Here is a 22947-nt window from a genome sequence, read left to right as displayed (position 1 = left end):
CAAACAAAATGGCTGGTTTTAGTAGCGAAGGCATATTTTAAACATCCAAAAATAATAATAAGCGAAAAATAGAGCTGCTGCACAATATCGCGGCAGAAAGGAGAAGGGCAGGTTAGAATGCAGGGCTCCAAACAAAGTCATCCTTTGTGTAAGGCCAGGAGAAAGAGATCTCGAATGCTAGACAAAACAAATCCTCCGTGGTGTAGAAATGGGGCACACTCATGTGGTATTTGGCCCACCTACAGATCTGGAGAAAAATGCTTTCACAGGCCTTAAAAAAAATGGAGATATTTCCATGATTGTTTGTGGGAGGAGGAGAATGGAAGGGGAAAAAAAAAAAAAGGCTGGAGGTGATTCCTAGGGGAGAAGCTGCCGTGGTGTTTTCCATCCAGCCCTTAGAGGATGAGGAAGCTGAAAGTGCTGGCAGCTAAAGGCAGGATGGGCACTGGGGTGCGGGTGGCCGGGGGGAAGAGCATCCCACCAAAGGAACGGTCCTTCCTGTGCCTCCCCTGCTCAGGATGCTTGTCGACACAGGCTCCCTGCTCATGCCGTTACGAGGCATGTCCTCTTCAGAACTCTCCTAATTCCTGCACGGTAGTTAATCCTCCTGACAGCCCCTGAGGACCATGATTTTGTTTCTGGCCTCATGAAGACAGATGGGGAGGGGGATGCACAGAGGTGAAATTACGTGCTGAGCAGAGCTAGATTTTAGGGGCGTTTCGCTCCTTGCATAGCACGTTTGTGTAGTGGCCACCTTCACGCTGATGGGTTTTTTCACCCCGCAGAACTTTGAGGTGAAAGCTGATGACCTGGAGCCCATCTCCGAGCTGGGACGAGGTGCGTACGGGGTGGTGGAGAAGATGCGGCACATGCCTAGCGGGCAGATCATGGCAGTGAAGGTAGAGTGAGCCTCCCGAGGTGCTTTCTGTGTGTATCGTCGTGTCTGGGCACCCTCTGCGCTCTCGTTCGTGCACGTTTCTAATCTTGCTCGTTCTGATGCATGCCTTGACTGAGATTGACTTCTTTCCTCATGAAATCCTCTCTCTACACAGGGGCAAAGAGTGCCGAGGTAGATTTGGGCCATTTAACCAAGAAAAGGGGTGTGTTTTAATAAGTATGATGTTCAACGTGTTTTCAGCATCGTGGCACGTACAAACATATCGTTTGTCTATATCTACAACATTCCTGTTTTCGCTAGGATTTTAAAAGCTATTTGCCATCATTTTTTAAAAATCCATATTTTTTTCTGATGGAGATACACCCTCAGATTCAGGGCTCTGCACACTAATTGTAATGTAAAGAAGAGTGTACTGTAAATTCAGTTGCATAAGATCATTTTTATCAGCTGGGACTTTTTTAGTCTGTTTGGAACAGGAAATTTTTGTTGGGATTTTCACATTTTGTCTGCTACAGTGGGATCTTGATTCATGACAGGCTTGTAGATACAATTATGAAAAGTTTTCATAACAACAGTTTAGACTCATAAGCTTGCAGCTTAGGGAAATAGTCGTGGGAAAAGTTGTATTTTCAGAAGGACCAATTTTTGCTTGGCTGAATTTTAGCTCAAGTTTCCTTTCAGAATAAGAAAAAAGAAAAAAAAAAGATGCAGAGCTGGAAGCTATGAGCAAACTGAAGGAAAAGTCTTAGCTCCTCAGTTATGAATAGACTTTGCTGTGGATGCAGGGCCTCTGTGCTCTGCATTTGGTCTTCTCATTTGCTTTAGCGTTCACCAAACTGCAAAAGATCTCTCTGAGTATGGTGGAAGATCTGAAGAGGGTATGGCAGGAACATTCAGGTTATTACTTGCATCTGCGATGCGGAACAGTTTAATTCTATCACATTACTGACCTCAAGTGGCTTTGGCCAAGGAGCCTGGAATATGTGCGTGACCTGGGTTGGGACTGTGCCATGGCCCTTTGTGGTGCTTCCCAGCTGAGGGTCTCCAGGTATTTCACCTAAATGACATCTCTTCCCTGGGAAATGTCCATTTTCCAAAGCCATGGGGAGCACATGGGCTCTGGCTGCCAGGCCCTCTCTCGTGCCCAAAGTCTGCTGATGTAAAGAGATGTCCGCTGCAGCTCCAAAAGTCATGGGTTTGCACCAGCCTGGAATTTGATTTCTTGCTCCCTTCTCTCGTCTCCCAAGCCACAGTGACTTTTGGCTGTTGCAAAAAGAGTGGCATTTGCAGGGAAGAGCAAAATCACCTGCAGTTTGGGCTGAGGTGAGAACACCCTTTCATCCACCATTGCCTTCTGTGGCACCAGCGTGCTCCTGCCATGGGGCTGTGCTTGTGATGTGCCTATGTCACAGAGATATGATAAAGGGTAACACAAAAAGATGTGATAAAAGGGTCAAGGCGTGACATAAGGCACTGGTGGCCAGCATGGATATGGCTGTGGCGAGTCCCCTGCAGCAGCAGCAGCAGCGTGGTACAGAGGTGCTGACAGCCAATGCTAAAATTCTTTGTCTTCTAGCGGATCCGAGCCACAGTGAACAGCCAGGAGCAGAAGAGGTTATTGATGGATCTGGATATCTCCATGAGGACAGTAGATTGCCCCTTCACAGTCACCTTTTATGGGGCACTTTTCCGAGAGGTATGGCATCCTGGAGATCAGCCGCGCTGCCCCTGGGAGACTGGATCCTCTCCCAGGCTCTGAATTCCCATACTTAGACTCCCTCCAAGTGCCAGGGGTTTAATCTCCATCTAGACATGGAGTCTTGGTACCATAGGGATTTGCTCAATCCCAGCCTAAGGATCTAAGTTACTAAGCCTAAGTTACTTCTTGGCGAGCGAGGAGGGACACGGTCCCATGCGAGGAGGAGCCAAGGGCAGCCAAGCCCCAGAGCCAGGGATGCGCGAGGCCCCTGTGCCGAGACCTTGGGGCTTGGTGGTGGGTTTGAGCGATGGACATGGCTGGGTGCTGAGGACACCAACTCACAGCCTGGTCTGTTAGTGTTAATGTTGTCCTGACTTGCAATGAGAAAGCCACGTGGAGGAAAAATGTGGAAAGGTCTGAAAATCAAGATTTATTGAAGCGTTTTAAGCATAGCTCTGCAGAGCTGAACTGTTCCTGGCTGAGCATTTGCTGTGACCTGAACATGTAGGAGCCTCAGTCCTGATAACTTTCTGGGCTTCTAAATCACCATGACTCTGCTTTGGGAAAAGACAGCAGAAAATACACCCTAAATGGTAGGGAAGGCGGACAGCACTTAATTCCAGCTGGAGAGGAGGGGAAAAGAAAGCCCAGCACAGTTTTGCTGAGTGAGTTTTAAAAGATGGGGAAGAGGCAAACAGGACAGCAAAGGGCAAGTGCCAAAGAAGACCTTTGCATGTGAAAGGAAAGGAGAGGATGCTTCATTCCAGTAGGCAGATATTTGCTTTCTTTATCCTCCAGGGAGACGTATGGATTTGCATGGAGCTGATGGATACCTCACTGGACAAGTTCTACAAACACGTCATTGACAAAGGGCTGACGATTCCTGAGGACATCTTAGGAAAAATAGCTGTCTCTGTGAGTATTAGCAGGGTGAGGAGGGAAGGGAAAGGGTGTTACACTTCTACGCCAAGTCCTGCATTACCCAGCGTCCCTGCTGTATTTGCACCGGGAAGGGCATGGTCCATGGACATTCCTAGCTGGCTTCCAGTATTTGGTCTGAGGGGAAGTTATTTATAAGCCACGAATAACCCAAAATGTGCCTGTACACGTAGTTGGGAAGTGGCACAATGTTACATGTGGGAAGGGCCCTGTAGCTCCTTTGCCTTTCTGTTAGGGTCCTGGTGCCCCTGGGAGACCCCTGGGTACCCGCTGTCACTGCGGGCTGCTGTGGGCATGCAGGACAAGCAGGTCTGGTGAGGATGGGGTGGGTGAAGCCAGGTAGCATTTTCTCCACATCATGGTGCTGCCAGCTGTGATTCACTCTGGATTTGCTGTTTCAGATCGTAAAAGCACTAGAACATCTACACAGTAAGCTCTCCGTGATCCACAGAGGTAAGTGCCAGGCACACAGCCATGACCATGCTGGTGTCTTGTCTACCCCGCGCCGCTTGCTCCCAGCTTCACAAGGGCTGGCCTTGCCGCCAGGCACAGGGCTCCCAAAATACCTGAGATAAAATGGGCCTTTGACAGCAAAAATATTCCCCAGCATCTCATGATTAGCAAAACCTAGTCAGAGGAAAAGTCTGCTGGTTTGCTCTTTAAAAACTGCGTGCTGGTCCCCGCGTTTCCCCGAGGTGGAGGAGAAGCGAGCTCCAGCCTGACGGTGCTGGCAGAGAAAGGGCTGTTTCCCCCAGGACTGCATTTCTCTAACACATGGTCCAAATCCATGGTCTGCTTCAACACCTCTGCAAAATTAAAACAGACTTTTCTGTCTGACCTTGGTGGGCTCTGAAGGCTTCTCCCTTAGCTTGGCAGCTCCATGCTGACATGCAGTGAGAGGTGTCTCCGTGCTGGCATGATCCCTCACGTGGTGACCTAACCATCCTCATCCTCTTCTGTCAGCAATGGTTTGATATCTGAAATAGCCTCAAGTGAATTCATAAATACCCTCCTTAAATTCTTCTGGCATTTTCCCCTCTAAAGCATCTCAAAGATGCCACAAACACACTTAGAAAGAAACAAGTTTGCAGTGCTGCTGCTTGACACCTTTATTTTTAAAGGGTCATTTTCAATTTGTCATGAGGAGGAAAGAGCCCTCTCTGGAGTGTGTGACTGCCAGGGAAAGGAGCATCTGAAGCGAAGAGTTCAGCTCTAGCAGGCAGTCACATTCTGTACATTCTGCATGTGGCTGGGGGTTGAATTTCTGCCTTCTGTATCATTTACAGTAGGTGGAAAATGCTGTTCGGCTTCTGGATTTCTGTTTGCTTGTTTGATTTCCACTGAAAATTGTCTTATTTCAGCGTAGTAACAGATGGGTGAGGATCTCAGGTACCTGAAGCTTTTGATTGCAAAATGCTGATTAGAGAGCAGATGTTAATGAACTGTAAACCACCCAATTCTAATAAGCAGGACTTCAGAGCAGCTTCTGGCCTCCTTCGGCTGGTGTTTCAGCTCTTCTATTTAATAGTTTATCACATGTAGACAGAGGAGCTTCTTGCAGAAGAGACCTCTTATTTCTGGGTGGCAACAGGGAAAGGATTGCTCCCTTTTGAGGATCAGTGCTGGGACAAGAGCAGACAGGGCAGCAGCCTGCGCTCCCCGCGCTGTGCTGACATCTCATCTGGGATTAGCCTGGCAGGGAGCGTTGCCTGCTGTGCAGGAAAGCACCTCCATCCTCTCGTGGATATCACTTCTTAGCTTCTTTCTGTGCCTTAATTTCCCTTTCTGATGGTGATTATAACTGCCTTCATGAATGTGATGCAAGTGCGAATGCACCAAGGATTATAAGGCCGTGATGGGAAGCAGATAAATCTGGCAGTAATAAATAGATGAGACACTGGCCTGATTTCCATACGGTGTGGAGCACCCACACGCCTGCTGCTGCTCACATTGCCTTCAAGCTTGGTATCCTTAGAGGCCGTTCCTGAAATCCTGATCGTTGTCTTAGTTTACTGCTCCTTCCTTCCCCTGCACCCCCTGCTCCTCTTCACCCTTTCCTGCCTGCCCTCATCCTTTCACCATGGAATTTTCCTTTTGCTGGCATGAGACCAGATCCAGCTGGGGACTTGCCAGAGCTCCAGCCCTTTGCAGACATCCTCTGGAGATGCCCCCAGCCCTGCTGAGCTGTTCCCCTGTGAGCGCTCTGATGTCCGTGGCCATCCCCTGCGCAGTGGGATACGATGGTTACGTGCAGGATTACCTCCCGCTCCCCCAAATCAGAGAGAGGAGTCTGCAAGTGAAGGGACACTTGCAGGACATATGACAGGCCCATGAGGCAGTCACCTGAACTTGCAATAGCCGCAGCCAGACGGATTTCTGGCATGCACGAAGTGCAGCGGTTTGCACGGGCACCTTTGGTGCCCTCTGCTGATAGGAAGCTCTTTGGCTTTTTTTTTGGCTTGGCACAGCCGCCCGTGCGTGACAGTGACTGTGGTGTGTGTTCCTTCTTGCAGATGTAAAGCCCTCTAATGTGTTGATCAATACGCAGGGGCAGGTGAAAATGTGCGATTTTGGAATTAGCGGTTACCTCGTTGACTCGGTTGCTAAAACCATGGATGCAGGATGCAAACCCTACATGGCTGTAAGTTGAGCCGCGGAGAAGCTGCGTGTGAAAGCTGCTGCGGGACAGCCAGAGGAACATGAGCCTGGGCATCGGGTCATCCTAAAGGGGGAAGGATCAGCCTCCGGCATGTGTCCTGGGGACTCGTTTTGGAAGACGTATCCCTGGAGTTACTTGTAGAGGGGCAGAGAGGGGAGATGGATCTCCTGGTCAGATCAGATCTCCTGGGCACAGCTTCCTGCTGCCTTATCACCTCCCTGTGACCTTGGGGAAGGCTCTGTAATTACTCCCTGTTGCATTTTTGCCACTTGCCCTGTGGGGACAGCAGTACTTTCCACCTGGGAGGAAAAACAGTCCCCAGGGATTGGGTCCCTCAGACTCCTCCCAGGAGCTGCTGTTCAGGATTCACTCTCTGTGGAGCACTTGCACAGGGTGAAAACGGTCCTGCAGAATTGAGACTTGTCACCCGCTATGTGCCAGATGTGCTGGGTCAGCTCCACCACCCCGATCCCTGGTGCAGGTACCATCTGCTTCTGGTGACCCATTTCACTCTCTGCCCTTACTGGCAAGGATGTGGGACCAGATCTGGCCCCACAACAACCAAGGGAGCAAGCTGGTGGCATGGGCTAAGTGGTCCTGGTCTGCCACCGTGAAAGACCCATCCGAGGTTGGTGGGTGTGGGCATTGCAGTGGGGCCATCTCTGTTCCTCAGCCACCTTTGTTTCTCTTCACAGCCTGAAAGAATTAACCCGGAGCTGAACCAGAAGGGGTACAGCGTCAAATCTGATATCTGGAGCCTGGGGATCACGATGGTAGGCTCACAGCGATGCCAGGAGGGCTCAATGTTTCTCATGAACTCATTTTCCTCCCCATAGCCCCCCTGACACTGGTGGCGTTGGCTCCCTGGGAAGGTGGCAGGGTGGGAACGGGAATACAGCTCTGGGGGTACCAGGGAGCACGCCGAAGGGTTGAGGGGAAGGAGGATGGAGCTGCTTTGTCCACTCCGTGCTGTCTTCGGTCATGGTGGTGGGTGACACCCGGGTGGGGATGACCCTGCTGCCGTGGCCACGGGCTGCCGGGAGATGGCAGCATGGGCTAAGGCGACGGCGTCCGGCACCGCGCGTCTGTCGCCTTGGAGCAGGTTGGATTTCAAGCACAAAAAAATACTCCCAGCATTTAGCAATTAGCAAAGTCCCCCTCAGAAAAAGAGGGATGGGTGGCATCTCCCACGCAGCATTTAGGGGGAATCCATCTGCTTGCAAAGTGATTTTATAGCGCAGTTACCCTTTGCAACGTGGGATTGTTTTTTAACTCCTAACCTTTCCCAAGCGACATCCAACACGAGGGTAATGGAGGATTGAGACCGCTGGCTCTCCCCAGGCCTTTCCCTTTTGCTGGGGGAGGTTAAGCAAGACATTGTGGCGGGGGGGGGGGAGTGAGGAAACATCACGTATTTGTGCGAGGCCCAAAAAACCACACCCCTGGGTGGGCACCCAGGAATCTGAAATTGGTGGGGTGGGAGGGCGAGCCGTGAGATGTCCGCCACCCGTGCCTGAGGTGTGGGCTCTGTCTCCCCAGATCGAGCTGGCCATCCTGCGCTTTCCCTACGACTCCTGGGGGACGCCCTTCCAGCAGCTCAAGCAAGTGGTGGAGGAGCCATCGCCGCAGCTCCCGGCGGAGAAGTTCTCGGCAGAGTTCGTCGATTTTACCTCGCAATGGTAAAATACCCTCTTGGCCTCGCTCGCCCCGGTCCCGCTCGCCTCCGCCATGCTGTGGGGAGGCTGAGGAGGGCAGGTGCCAGCAGCCTTCTGCGTCCCCATCCCCGAAGGCTTCTCTCTGGGGTACAACCTAAATTTTTGACCAAACCTTTGCCCCTGGGGAAGGGATGTGCCTTCATGCCCTCACTGAGCCATGAGGGCCGGGCTAGGGCCTGGCGCTGTGCAGACAATGCACGCCCTTTGCCGGAGCACCAGTGATGGTGGTTGTGGGGGTCTTCCCCGCCTGTGGTGGCGAGGAACGGGCTCGGTCCCGTTCAGGGGGCACGCAGGAGAAGGGATTTAGGAGACTTGCTCAATCTGATCACCCCACACCAATAGCACAGGGTGTCTGGTGGGGCCGGCAGGCTGGGGAGGTGTGGGCAGGCAGGTCCTGGCATGGTGTGGAATGGCTGCGTCCTCCTGCCTCCCGCTCCCATGGGGACACGGCTCTGAGGGCAGGGCCGGTGCAGAGTTCACCCCACGGTGGCCCCCGTCGGCGGCCATCCCACTCCTGGGGCTCTCCGGCTGCTGTGCTGCTTTCCGTGGGACTCGGAGCTGGAAGCAGCGGGAGAGTTTGGCCGCGGCGTAGGAAAAGGGTTGGAGCAGATGCGCGCTGTCTGGAGGTTGCGAGAGCTGCATAAAAGCACAGGCTCTCCCAGCACCCGAGGAGACTCACAGCTGCCCTCATCGTATGGTTCAAAGGGAGCTGGCGGCGGCCCTGCGGCTCCTGACTGCTTCTCCCTCCAGCTTCCCTGGAAACCGCCTGGGAGGCGTTTTTATTTTCCAGGCGCTGCAGTGCCATCCACGGCTTGCCAAGTTGGCAGGTGGATGGTGGGTTTGCATGGTAGCCAAGAAAGGACGGCAGATCGACAAATACAGAAATGTGAGACTGTTCCCGAGCTGCCAGCGTCAGGGCCTGGAGCCCAGCTGGCTCTGCTGTGACCCAGGAAGGGGATTATCAGCCACTCCTGCCCGGGGACTTTAAGTACCGACACTCAGATTCTTCGGAGTCTTGTTCAAACGTGTTTTCGAGGTGCCCGTGATTCAGCCACACGCCTCTCTACCCACCCGTGCTGGGGAATACCTGCCCGTGCCCACACTGCTCTGTGTCTGTCAGAGGTGGGAGCTGGCTTGGAAAAAACCCTCTCACAAAATGCCCACCGTTTTTGCAAGGCCCACGCTTAGATTTTGGACCAGCTGCCTTTCTCCCATGCTGCTGGCTCACTACTTGTTTTTGCAAAGTTGCCTGTTTGTGCCAGGCAGGCTGTTGTTCCCCACGGAATATTTTGCTTTTGCAAAGTGCGAGCACGGTGTCTTGCAGCTATAGCCGTGGGCTGATTTAGGAGTAAGATATCCACAGCCGTTGCTGATGGTGGCAGGGAGAAGAGTGGCCCTGCTGAGCACCGCTCATGTCTTGAAAGCTTTGGGGAGCACGTGGTGGTTCCTCTCTTTGCAAATCCTATCCTCTAGGATTGCTGAAGAGCCCTCAACACCAGTGGAGTGGCATGGACTTGGAAAAATGAGCTTTGGCCGCAGGTTGCACTAGTTTTGTGTTGTTGGAGTCTGAGAATTTCTTCTGACACTGAACCAGGTCACATCAGCTCAGTGTGTTGAGACTGACCTGGCTTAGGGCTATCTCAAATTCAAGAGGTCGCAGAGCGAATCACACCAGCTGCTGCCTGGGGCAGCGAAAGTCTGACTACCTGTAGCCGCTGCAGGCAAGTTCCTGGGATGTCCGAGTCGGGATCAGATCCAAATATAGCTCTTCATTCCTGAAGATTTACATTGATTTCATTAACTTGTCACCAGATTTCCTGGTATTAGTAACCTGGGAACAAGGTTTTTGTTTGTAGAGGGTCTAAATTAAGAGGATTATACCACAGTCCTGCCTCTGGAAACACCTAACCTTCAAATTCACCTTAGCATCTCAGCTTGGGCTGCTTTTGAGCTCAGAGGATGTGACACATCCCGTACCTTCAGTTCGGCAATATTGGCACGTATCGTTACTAGGTTCCTCTGTTCATTCACAACATGACACTAAACATGAGGCCGCTACACACAGCAAGCAGGAAATATCTATTCAGTGTGTGTCCTCCGCTTCCTCTGGGCTCCGGCAAATCCCAGCAGAGGAGCGGCTTATCATCACCGAGGTTCTCACTTTTGTTTTGCTCAGTGTGACACCTTTTCCCCGCCACCGACGTGTACGTGTGTGAAGATCTTTTCAAGTTGCTCCAAGTGTCTTTCCCCTAAATACACTGTCAGGAAGTGAGTAGAGATTACGTCCTGTCTTTTTAAAGCTATTTTCTGCTGGAGGGAAACCAAAATAACTTCCAGCTACAACCCTCCAGAGCCATCTGTTGTAGGAGAGGAGAAAAAAAGGATGTCCCATGTAACCGTCCCCACTGATAACAGCCTGGTGATAAACAAATAGTTGTACACGTGCTTTGGAACCACTCGGTCACCACTCCCAGTCAGAGGTTGGAGGCTATATCCATTCCCTTAGCCGCTGGCCTACTGGATAGTACCCCAAACCCCAATTGTACCTGGTCCCCAGCAACAGGCAGTGTCTTGACTGGTATATATGGTGTCTCTGCATCTCCTGTTCGACCTTGAGCTCACTGCACTTGTGTGTACCCAGCGCTGTGCACCATACGGGGCCCATGTGCAGGCTGTGTTGGCTGTAGGTGTCCTCAAGGCCTAAATTATTCACTTAACATATGGATTAGTAGTTGAACTTGCTCTACAGGGACTTGAAACCTTGCTTTTGTCATGGCATAATTTTATGGCCTTGCTTAAATTACACACGGAATATAACTTTTAAAATTTTTCTTCTTTTTTTCATTAAAGCTTGAAGAAGAATTCCAAAGAACGGCCAACATACCCAGAGCTTATGGTGAGTGTGCCTGGATTAAGCAGTGTATTGGTTCAGAGCTGGGATGGATTAGAATGAGATGCTGAAGACAGAATTTCCAATAGCGACTGGTGATTTGGGATCCTTCGCGTCTCTATTTTCGTAACAGATCTGAGAATCGTGGCACTTCAGGGTCTTGGGAGGGTGACTGCAAATCAGAGATGTTCTTGGAAATGTTGTTCAGGTGCTATTCCAGTCAGATCAAGGAAGAAAGATATGTAATCGCAGTTAACAAATTTGCTAAGGGAGAAGAATGAGGCTGTGAAGAGTCAGCGAGGATAAAAGCCTCTCCTTGCGTTGTGTGATGGCTTCAGACACCTAAATAAAATGCGTGCACCACGGACGCTCCACAGGGGTTGGAGGAGCTGGGTGGCCTGCTAGGCTTCACGGTCATGGTGCCTTGGAGAGGAGACTTTTTGGACAGAGTAATTCCTGGATGTTAGGGACAGAGACCAGTCTGTGACTAATCATTCCGGTTATTGAATTTCATCTGCTGCTTAGAGACTGTTTGCTGTGAGCTTGTCTAGGACAGAGGAATAACTAAGGAAGAAAATGCTGATAAAGGCTTACGATGGGGGGAATGCAAGGCAGTGCAGGGCTTTGAGGTCAGATGCACTTAACTGCTGATGAACTCCGAGCAGCGCAGACGCTGGTGTACACTCAGCCAGAGCTTTGGGCTGGAGCTGGCAAGAACAGAGTCTGTGGTGAGACTTTTCTGCTAGGGCTCCACAGCTTCATGGCCTTTCTGGTATTGATCCTGGTGCTCCTAATAGCTGGCAAAAAGCGGGAGAGCTTAGGCAGTCAGTGTTTCACTCCCATAAGCATCTAGTCCTCTCTTTTACTTGCACCTGATTCACAGCTTGCTAAAGGCAGGAAGGTACCTAACTTTGTTATTTCTGATGGTCCTAACCCAAATGCTTGCCTGTCCCTGCATGCCCACCCCTGTCTGGTGCCACTGGCAAGATCTTCTGGGTTAAGGGTGGAATCTGCTGCAGAATTTCCTCAGGCATTGGTGTCTCCCGCCCCATAACTTGTAGGACATGGTGTTATGCCATCCAAGGGGTTAGCCCCATCACAGTCTGCTCGGAGGTGTTGGGACCTCTGCGGTGTGAAGGTGCCAGGGTTCAAGGTGCTCCCTAGCTGCAAGACATGCTGGAATTCCATGTACCTTTTGAACGTGAGTTGTAAGCAATGAATAATTCCTGTGGCATTCCTTGCTGGGCCCTGTAATGCAATTAGACTATATATAGATCTGATTTACACACAGTTTGCCCAAATACTGGTTTCAAACAAAGGGAGGCTTTTTTTTTTCCTTTTTTTATTTATTATTGAATAAATACGTATATATTTTAAGAAAAATTCTGAAGTTTGCCAAATGGCCTTTAATCAAAAAGGTTCACCGGAGCAACTCCGTCTGTTGCAGCATTAATACCCATTGGCAAGCGAGTGCATTTCTATTGAATTAGGTTCTTGGATCACCTCTCCAGAGTATCTCAATGCTGTGGTATTTTATGGCTGACATGAATGTTGTGAGGTCCTGTGGTTGAGGGTTGCTGTTTTGTTGGGGTTTTTTTCTCCCTCCTCTCTCTCTTATGGCATTAAGTTGCGGTACTGGATTGGACTTGTCATTTAGACCAAGACTGCTCCCTTGCTTTCCTGTGGAATTGAGGTTTCTCATGGAAAATATGACTCTGTGCTATCTTGAGCATCAGGAAAACTGATATGGATGCTTAATTTCATTTTAAAACCCACTTCCCCAGGTGAAGTGGAGCATGAAACTACTGCAGGACTCCTCCCCGGTGGTCTGCACATTACGTGGAGCACATCCCACCTGGCACGGGGTGTTTTGTGCTATAACCAGACTCAGTTGTTGCAAAGGGCTTGGGTTTACTGAGAGACAGGGCTGGAGGCCACCGCTGCCGCCCATGTCATGCTTGCGGGTGCTTCCAGGCTGCGGTAGCTCTGCTTTGGGTGCGACTTAGCTGGGATGTGAAAGCAGCGGCATCACGCCGGGCTAATAGCGCAGCAGGCCGTTTGGGCCATCTCTCCGAGAGTTATTCAGGACACTTCAATTCCCGTGACTGTCTGACCCAGGGAGACCTTAAATTATGTCTGGATCCTTGCCTCAACCCATTTCAGCTCCGTTTCCCACATAATTGTGCTTCCTCTTCCTTGCTGGTGTGTCTTTGGGTCGCTTCCCGGCTGCTCAGAGCTGGTTCTTTTTATTCGCTGGATAACTTTCCACTCAAGCCCACCTTGGAAAGCCTCTTTTCTGTGCCCTTCTTGGCCACTGCCATACGTGATCATTGAAATACCCAGTGCTCAGGGACTGAGGAGACGAGCAGCTTTGAAAAACCCTGGAAACCCCAAATTGTCTTTAAAAATCTGGTGTGAAACGAGAGGGTCAGGAATCAAGCCTAGCTCCCCCAGCCTGCATATGGGAAGCACAACAGCATTTTGCACGGAGCGGAGGTCACCTGTGAGCCCCACGCGGCCCCAGCTGCCTTTTGGTTCTCTCTGACACCCTCCATACAAATAAATATAATTAACTGCCAGGTTAGTGGGTGTCAGACAGTGTTCGGTGATTTCAGGTGGAAGTTGGCTGATCTCAGCTGGTGCGTTGCAGCCCCCAGGAGCAAACTGAGTCGCTGGTGCGAGAGGGGCTTTGCTGTTGCTGTCGGGGGGCATTTGGTTGTGTTTTTTTTCTCCTTACACATATTTTTCCATTTGTGCTGAAATGTAGGCAAGATTTTCTGGCAGGATGTCTTCCCATGTTGGTCACGATTAAGTAGTTAAACATACAGCTGCCGATGGCTTTCCAGCCAGGATGGCTTTCCTCTTTGCGGTTGTTAGGGGTAAAGTAGCCATCTCCTGCTGCGAGTATGAGCAATTGCAGGGAAGAAATGAGACTTAAAAGTCACCAGAGGGTAAATACACAGATAAAGCAGGAAGCTGAGGGAAAACCCACTGCAGTCAGCCTTCCTGCAAGGTTTTCCTTGCTCCCGTTGGAGCTGGCGCACGGTGGGGTGGGTAACCACCATCTCAGGAGGAGCACATCTCCTCCCAGGGCACTGCAGAGCTGTCAGCCAGCGTGTGCCGAAGGGCACGATGTGCTAGAGACAGAGGCAGTATTTTTTAATACTTTCCCTTGCTTCGAGAGCAGCCCGGCTCAGCCATCCCCACCAGGGCAGGGTTTAGAGGGAATCCGAGAGGGCAGCACAAATGTGGAGCCATTCACAAAGTGGCCCCTCGGGCTCCCCGACTTGCCTCAGCTGCAAGACATGGAAAGCCCAATATATGATACTAGCAACAAAATATTTTTCACTGTCTTGAAGAGTGTCTAAAAGGCTTTTAGGATCGGTTCTCAGCGCCGTGAATAATAAACTTTTCTATTTGTTCTCTCTTTTCTTTCCCAGCAACATCCTTTCTTCACCCTGCACGAATCCAAAGAGACAGACGTCGCCTCTTTTGTCAAACTCATCCTGGGAGACTGAGAACTGGACTTGTAAATGAATTGCCCTTCTGTGGACTGGTGGGTGCAGGGGAGGGGCGCGTGGCAGGACTTGTCATGAAAGCACCAGCAGAAAGTCGCCGTGTTTTGTTTTGTTTTGTTTTTATTCTGAGAAACCCCCGCCTCGCCGAAGTTTTTAAAAGGGTTCTTTGGTATCCATAGTGACATAGAACGAGCTGGTTAGTGAAATGAATTTTAATAAGGTTGATGATAACCTTAAAACAAAAACAAAACAAAAAAAATTTGAGAGAGTGATTTACATATTTAATGACAGTTGAAATCCCTCTTCCTAACTTTCTCCTCATTCCCCTTCCCCTGAACCAGAATTTGCTTTGTCATGGTAATAGGTGCTATGGTAGTCATGAAGTTGTATGTAGATTTATATTTTGTCCCTTCCATTATTTTAATATTTATGTTAAGTGCTTGATGGAATAGATTTCTGTTTTATATGAGGATGAATGCGTGGTGACGATGATGATGCTAAATGAGGCCACAGCAAGCAATAGTTGTAGGGCTTTGCTGGGGAAAAGGTGTCAAAGGAAAAGAGAAAGAAGAGACGAAGTGTCTGTGTTGTGGAAAATATTTAATGTGCATCATAAAAAGAATTTATAAACAAGGATCTCAGCTCAGCTACTCGAGCTGCTTTCGCAGGGTGCGAGGCAGCATCACTGTATGGGAGGGAGGCCCCAGCGTCCCGTGACGTCACCTCTTCTCCGGACACCGCAGTGCACTGCCAGCCCCCTGCCCAGCGAGAGCCCCTGCCCTATGTCCCACCGACTTACTCTGCTACATCAGGCAGGTGATGAGGTCTGGAGTGGGAATATATTGTTAGGGTAAAAGCCCTAGGGGGAAATAAATTGTCAGATAAGTTGCACAAAGATGAGGAGGAGGCTGCAGTGCTCGGTCCCCACCTGCCCGCGAGCCCAGCAGCATTGCAGCGTCTGGGGCTCCCTTGGGCTGGGGATGAGCTGCTTTGGGCCTAAAAGGGAGTTCCTCTCTCCCCTTCCAGATGAGAAAGGATAAGAGTATGCATAGCGTGACATCTGTGAAAAATGGGATATCTCAGTGCGAGTTTCCAGGGCTCTCGGCACTGCATCGGCAGCAATCCTTCTGTGCTTGCCCACAGACTTTGGGAGTGCTAGCGAGCTCCCCTGGAGCCCGTGCCGGCGTGCGGTTTGGGCCGTGTCCAGCTCTGGTCGGGATGCTGAAGGCAGCCAGGAGCACTGGGCTCCGGCACGGGCTGCAGGTGTCCCCTGTGAGAGCTGCAGCTTGGGAAACCACGCAGGGAAACCACAGCCCACCCGTACCAGGAGCTCGTTGCTGTTGGCCGGGTCCTCAGAGAAAAGCTGCTAGCCGAGGGCAGGAGTGCGGGGACTGTCAGGGTGGGAGGGCGAGATGGCAGATCACGCTGCTTTTAGGTAACATGGTTACTGTCTAGAGAAAGGGGGGACCGTGCACTGCAAGGTGTTGCTGAGCCTGGAGCAAGGCCACTGGCTCCAGATTGACGCTGGTTTGACTGAGCCAAACCTGCATAGCTGCCTCGCTCGGCTATGAGGTCCTTTGCCTTTGCCCGTGTCTCCTTCCCCCAGCCCTGCGAAGGGGAGTGCCTGGGCGTGCGGCTGTGCCGGAGCGTGCACGCATGCCTCGTGCCCCTCCACATGCTTCACTTCCCCATCCATCGCTTGACGCAGACTCTCAGAGTCAAATCCCAACTAGAAGCATGCCTTGCTCAGCAGTATTTTCAGTTGTGCAGGATGTAATTCAGCCTGGGATCCAGCCCTGTCTCTCCCAGTTTAGTGGCTCCAGTCTCTGTTGGTGCAGGTTTGGGCTTTTGGACTAGCCTGAGCATCTGTTTGGGAAGCGATCCCATGGAAGGGCTGATGGGGAGGGCAGTATTTAGAGCAGGGGCTCCCGATCGGTGGCACCTCTTGTGCAAGGGACGTGCCACCCACTTTGCAGAGGTGCACATAGACACCGCCAGTGCCTGGGCTGCCACCGTCACCGCCACGGCCGTGGCTGGCAGTGCCTGCAGAGGTGGCTGTGAACCCCAGAATAGTGCAGCTCCGCCCTGGGGCCAGCACCGAAGGAGATAGGGGAGCATTGCTCATGGGGATTTATCAATCTGTGTGCCCCTCAGCTGCAGAGCAGGGTGAGCTTGAGGAGGGCTCGCAGGAGTTGGGGTGCGGGGGTTTCCTTGCTGCGAAGGGCTCGTGGGTTGTGCAGACTTTGGGGAAGAGGTTCCCCTTCCTCAGCCATGTTTCACAAGCCTGCCCGGCCCTCAGTAACGATAAGCTCCATATTCCGCTTTGTGTCGAGGGGAACCTTTCAGGTTACATTTTATTGCAGATGAAACACAAGGATGTTTTACTTCGCAGTGTAATTTTAAGAGGCCTCGTATGGCTCATAATCTGCCCTCTCATATTCCATGGTGTGTGTGTGTGTGTGTTTTCTCTCTCTCACTTTCTCAGAGTCGCAGAGCTGTTTTGATTGATTGTCCTCAGCTGCAGCTAAAAGTCCAGCCAGCCAGTTTATAGAGTTGGTTCCAGCATCAATTCTCGCTTTGAAAAACATGACATTTAAAACCACCCTTTGGTTTTCCTACATATGGAGCTGATGCTTTTGTTAAAGATTGTTTTTGCCGCTTTTCTCCTGGAATATAAGTCCCATTTGGACACCACATCTCCTTGACCTCAGAGCACCTTTATTTCAGTGCCATTGTAATTGACAGGTTGAATTTATAAGATACTGTCAAAGTTCAGTATTAATAGCAGATATTAATGTCACCAGCGTTTTCCAATAGAAAATTAATGTCAGTGTTGTCTGCAGCTAGTAACCTTCTAAAATGATTCTTACATGCCTCAACACTACATGCTGAGTGCTTTCTTTTATGCTTTTTGCTCTTGCAGTGCTTGGGCTGTCTAATCCCTTTGTTTTAATGACATTACAATAGGGCATGCAACAAATCACTTCACTTCCCTCCTGATTCTCCATGACTTTGTTCCTTTAAAAGTCATTTGCGTCAGCCCAGAGTAAGTGTGAATCTGTATGACCAGTGTGACCGAAAACAGTGATCCGAGTGATCACCGCTGCGGAAGGTAACTATGGCAGGAGAGAAATGCAGAGCCTGTTTGTCTTGTGTGAACACAAAGATTGGCCTGACCCAGGATTTTCTTAGAGAGAAGCCTGAGCTGGTGGCCTCGGCACAGGGAGGAGAGCCAGGGACTCCCGTGTGCTTAAAAGCTTTGAAAACATACTGGGCTACAAGATGAAAATCAGACTCTTTTCTCTTTCATGTGATTGTAACCTCTGTGAAGATGAGAAGCCTTTGGTCAGTGCTCAGAACTTTGCTTGGCTGTCACACGAGCACAGGGTTGCCTAGGACAGGCATGGTTTCTGGGACATTAAGCCTTTCCCAACAACCATGCCCCCTGAACAGCCAAGGTGGTGGGGCTTAAAGCCGTTCTTCAAAAAGCTGTTTTGTTTTCAGACCGCACAGGACTCTGGGCAGCACGTTAGATTGTTCTGAGCTGGGATTTTTAAACTGCAAAAGTAGCCGATCTTGTGCCATAGACCCTGAAACAAACCAAAACCACACCAGGGAGCGGAGAGGAGAGAAAAGCTGCTTGGATCTGAGCACTGAGCTGTGACCTGGACCAGCTGCGTGAATTAATTCCAGCACAGTTAGCCATTTGCAAGGCAGGGAGGGCTGCTCTGCTCTGCCCCAAGCAGTGGTTACCGGGCTGCATGAACGATGCACAGCCTGTCCCCATGGCAGGCAGTGGGGGACCACCAGGGCATGATGTTCATCCTCTTTTTTTCCTCCACTGTACAGCTCTTGATGTTCCTGCAACCTCCTGGATGCTTGAGGCCTTGCCATCAGTAGAGCTCTTGAAGTATCACTGGCAGGAAAGCTACTTTCTGGGTCCCCAAGAGCCCTCTGGACCCTTAAACTTGAAAGAGAAGTTGGAGGGCATTTGCTGGTTACTATTTTTAAATGCCAGGTTTGTGCTGCTGCAGTGGGTGAAATGCCCATCTTTTCTGGAGATTTTCCAGGTGTACAGAACTTTATACAGATATCTATGTACTGTATTTCTGCATTCTTCCTGACTTTTGTCAGGTTTACTGGCGAGGAAGGAGGCATTTCTGACTTGTTAAAGAGGTGGGAATGCCATTTCTGGAGGCAGCTGGCCTCCCTTGTGTGATGGAGGAGGCAGTTGGTGGGTCAGTACTCAGAAAAAACTCTATAAAAAGACATGCAGTCAAGCTCCCAGTTGTTCAGGAGGTGCAGAGGGAGGTGGCTGCGTGCCTGCTGGGTCAGTGCTAGCTGCATCTCGCCTTGGTGGGAAGGGGCTGCCAGGCCCTTCGCCCATGCAGCCGTGCAGTGTCTGGTGCTGAGGGCAGGGCCACCGGCATGCAGAGCTTTAGCTGGGATTTCTCCATGGTCACTGCATGCTAAGTACGTACCTGCACATTTCCCTTCTTTCCTAGACGTTTTGGAAGAGGAAATCCTGCTCGACCAATGCAGCATTGCTTTTGTGGCTGGTCTGATGTAGTTCAGACAAGGTTCTGATGTAGTTCAGACAAGGTTCCCACCAGCTTGTTTAATAGACCTCTTTTTTATTAAAAACAAACCCCAAACTCCTCTCTCAGAAAAGCCAGCCAAGATGCTCTTTTTTTTCTCCCTTCCATCTTGTTCCTCTTAGAGGAACTCTGGGAGCCCGCCTTGGTGCTTTCACTCTTTCACATGCCAAAGATTGCTACATCCCTCTTAGTTACGCTCCTGCCAAACCAGATCTTATAGTCTTGCCTCAAAAATCATCCACTTCCCTGCTCCTTGGGGTTCCTTTTGTTGCTGTTGCTTTTTCATTGAATTTCCTCATATTTATTGACATGTCTATTGTTGAGCTTCCTGGACACATGCAGCTCTCTTTTTCGGATACAGAGAAAGACAAATAGTTGCCTTCACTGGTGTGCCCCTGCTGTTGGGGAAATACTGCTGGTGATACGATTCCTGCAGATGGGGATGGGTCTCGTTTAGAGCTAGGGTCATGGAGGGTGTAAACTGGCATTGCTCCATTGGCTTGGCTGGAATAAGGCCAGTTTTGTCCAGCTGAGAATCTGTCCTTAATGTCTAAACAGTTATTACACACTAATAAAGATTAATGATTGTAAATCCCCACGGATTATACATAAAATGGCAAGTTTTACTCATTAATCTTTATTGCCGTATTATAGCTGTTTATGTTAGAGGAGTCATCTCTCTCTGTTCTGAACATGCACTTAGGAGGTGGGGGTTGAGCACGGGGGAGATGAAGGGTGGACATAACAGACCAGATGTCCACGTGTTTTACAGTCTGTGTCCTCCCCCCAGGTTGGTTGTTTCCTTGAAAGCCGTTAACCAGCAGCAAAGGATGTATCACAGAGCTTTGTCTGCTTAGCTGGCCTCTGGCTGAGCTATAAAATCCAGATTGTTTCTGGTGAGAAGGGATCAGATCTCCTAATTAATATTTCAGCTCAGCCTTTACTGGAGCAGATGGATAATATGAAATTTGACGTGTGCTTCGGCAAGCCAGAGCTCTGCAGCGCGGTGAGGTTTGCTCTCCCGGACCGTGGCTGGACGAGATGCTTTCTGTGCAGTAGGCAGCTCTGTTGCAAGTTGAAAGGACACTGCTCCTTCACATAACCCCACACCATAAAAGCGAGTGATTTTGTTAATAAAGAGGGCCAAAAAAAGCTCAGTTGAATCTCAGCTTTTATGTGGTTGCAGATGCGTATAGACACAGCTAGGAGGTGGTGGTGCCAGTGCTCTGGACACAAAGGTTCATGTGCTGTATAAATGAAGAGGACTTTGAATTAGAGAGAGTAGTAAGCTGCAAGGGTGGTTTTAATGGCATAGGGACAAAATGAATCCTCTGATAGGCAGCTGGTGTCAACCCACTCTGCCAAGGAAGGTCTGGAGTTGATGGGGAAGGCTGGAGCAGAAAGAGAGGGCAAAGGAGGCAGCCGCAGACTCGATCGAGAACATAACATGGTGAGAGCAGCCTGTCTCCTCTTGCCGTGTACTCCTTCAGGCCCAGATTTGTGGGTTTGCTCACAAGTCCCAGATTGCCACTACGTCCCCACTTTTAACAAGAGAAACAAAATCTGAAACCCAAAAGAAACCCCCAGGAGGAACTGCAGGCGAGCTGATGCTTGTTGCCTGCTGCGTGGCCGTGTGCACTGCTGCTTCCCCTGCCGAGCTCGTCAGTGGGGTTCAGATGATGGGGAAAGCATGGGAGAGGCCTCTGTAGCTGAGAAAGAAGAGGGTAAACATTTAAGGTGGTCTCTAATAGCCTAATGGTGGAAATATCTAATTTACAGGCCACGGGGATAAATGAATTCCTCAGCGGCCTATACAGCCAGCAGTGCCGTTCCACCAGGAACAATTCTGGCTGCATGACGTTTATTCCATGGCCTCCTTTAGTGCACCGCTGGGTTGCTAGCAAGCTCTTTGCCGCCATCGACACCTTACGTCTCAGTCACCTTTACGTATTGTATTTTACTGTCTGGGATTTTACTAGCAGCCTTTTTTCTAGGCGGTTGGTCAGAGTGAAGGCAAGGGAGAGAGGCCTCCAGCCAGCTCTCCGCGGAGCGCTTTGGGAGAGGAAGGAGCTGCCTGCCTGTCACCCAGTGCCTGCTGAATGGGAACCCGCAGCCAGAGGCTTGCTACCCTGCAGGTATCCAGCCGAAGTGAGAGCTTCTCCTTCCGTGCTTCGCTGCCATGGCATTAAAAATCCCTTTCTGGAAGTGGAGCAGCTCTGGAGTTGCAGCAGCCTTGCTCCAAGGTGGCTCGCTCTTGCCGGCAGCTGGGCTGCAGGACGGGCCGCGTTTCCTTCCTTGAAAGGCTCTTGGGTTTCTCTAAACGATGGGGCAAAAGTCCAGCGGCTGTGAGGTACCGCGAGGATAAGCTGGGAAAAGCTTGGAAGCATCTTGAACGCTTTGGAAATAGAGATGGAAATCTCAAAAGATCAGATGTCTTTCGGCAATTTCCAAAGCTGTGTGGTTTTAGCCAGACCTGAAAACCCTTCCTAGAAGTTTATTTCAGGGTATTTTGATATGTTACTTTCGCTTTTGGGCCTAGCTTAATCCAGGAAACTCAGACTAGTGTAATTTTTAAATAAAGAGTAAACACACCCCAAGTATTACTGAACCGATCAGAAAAGTTTCTGTTTGGTTTCTGTTACAGGAACAATTGAGGCCAGCTCAGGCTTTATCCTAATTCAGTCTGGTTTTGCCCCAGATAATTATTCTTTTTGAGAAAATAAGAGATCAGACCACGATCTTTCCAAAACACCATGACCCGTCACGCAAGGGTACGAACCAAATTGTGCCAGAAGGCGGATGGAGATAAGTGCTACAGTCAGAGGCGGCCAACGTCTGATGGCTGGAAAGAGCAGTTTGGCAGCCAGCGTGCCCGTGGCCTCCAAAAACATAGGTAGATACAGTTTTCCCAGGGGTTGTGTGATGGAGGTATCAGGGTCTGCCACGTCTCGCTTTTTTCCCCCTAGTAAAGAACATTCAGCCATCTAAGAGTGTCCTGGAACAATATCTGAAAGCCTTCGGTATTTCTCAGCTGAGTTGTATGGTTTTTTTCAGGACGGATATTGTGAAAAGTCAGGACAGGCCAGGTGTCCTTGATTTACGCAGCCAGAGCGAAGAGATGTAGATTAAGTGCCTCGTAAGAGCCAAAAAGGTGTGTTTAAAGATAAATTACAGTCTCTGTCATAGCTGTTAAGTCAGGATCAAATTTTCACATAGACAGGTGCAGCTGCAGAGCTCTCCGTCCACATTTAGCCCAGATTTAGTCATGAGTCTTGCATAAATACCTAATAGCATGGACCGTGCCGTTTGGTGGGCTTCTGGCAGATTGGGGCTCTACAGGCAGAAAAAAACCTGGTTCAAAACACAGCATCACCAAAACCAGGATTTGACTCCAAACGTTTCCTATATAATCTGTGTATGAAGTGAATTTCCAGAGCTCTGCCATCGTTTTGTTTCCTCCATAATTGTGAATCGAGTGGCTTGAGCTTGGTGACAGCTGTCACCGTGCCAGCGAGGCTGCTGGAAATACTCACAACATACAAAAGAGTTGGAACTTTGCATTTAGTTTTTAATAGCAATGCATTAAGGGGAAGCTGCTAAATGTAGGTTCTTGCAAACTGGAAATGTGTTGGAGTAAAACTTGTTATTTCTTGTAGAAAGAAATAACTGTCCGAAAATGTCTGAAATCTTCAATTTAAGGAAATGCGGTTTTATTGGCAAAGATCCACGTTTAGCATCAAAATATATGAAATTTCTAGAGTTTCTGTCTTAAGGTGCAAAATCTACTTTTTCTTGAGTTGGTGATAATTTTGTAACAAGAATATTTCTACATACTTTCAGCTAGGAAAAATAAAAAAGGTATGAGCACAACAGAAAAGCAACCACTTCCCAGTGGTCTGCTGGTATTGAAGTGGGCACAGGCAAAGCACCGTGTGTTTTGAGCACGTTAGAAAAGAGAAGGCTTTCCAACCTGCTGTAATGCAAGTCCTTATTTTACTTTATTTTTAGAATTTTTTTTTTTTACAGTGACA

At 49.8% G+C, this 22947-nt stretch overlaps 1 protein-coding gene across 3 annotated transcripts in view; it reads left to right on the top strand.

Moving 5' to 3' along the window:
• MAP2K6 (mitogen-activated protein kinase kinase 6) overlaps positions 1-22947 on the top strand; it is a 58326-nt gene that overhangs the window by 27428 nt on the left and 7951 nt on the right. For 2 of the 3 annotated variants that reach the window (XM_054846743.1, XM_054846745.1), the window contains 9 exons: positions 786-899; positions 2475-2594; positions 3396-3512; positions 3938-3989; positions 6050-6177; positions 6891-6968; positions 7735-7874; positions 10761-10806; positions 14241-14873. In XM_054846743.1, coding sequence (XP_054702718.1) covers positions 786-899; positions 2475-2594; positions 3396-3512; positions 3938-3989; positions 6050-6177; positions 6891-6968; positions 7735-7874; positions 10761-10806; positions 14241-14318 — 873 coding nt within the window. In that variant the 3' untranslated portion in view covers positions 14319-14873. Of the gene's footprint in view, positions 1-785; positions 900-2474; positions 2595-3395; positions 3513-3937; positions 3990-6049; positions 6178-6890; positions 6969-7734; positions 7875-10760; positions 10807-14240; positions 14874-22947 lie in introns of those variants that run through there. The other variant, XM_054846744.1, reaches the window with a different exon arrangement.

Source organism: Grus americana, chromosome 18, assembly GCF_028858705.1.
Source record: "Grus americana isolate bGruAme1 chromosome 18, bGruAme1.mat, whole genome shotgun sequence".
NCBI lineage: Eukaryota > Metazoa > Chordata > Aves > Gruiformes > Gruidae > Grus > Grus americana.
This window is presented reverse-complemented; position numbering and strand designations above follow the sequence as displayed.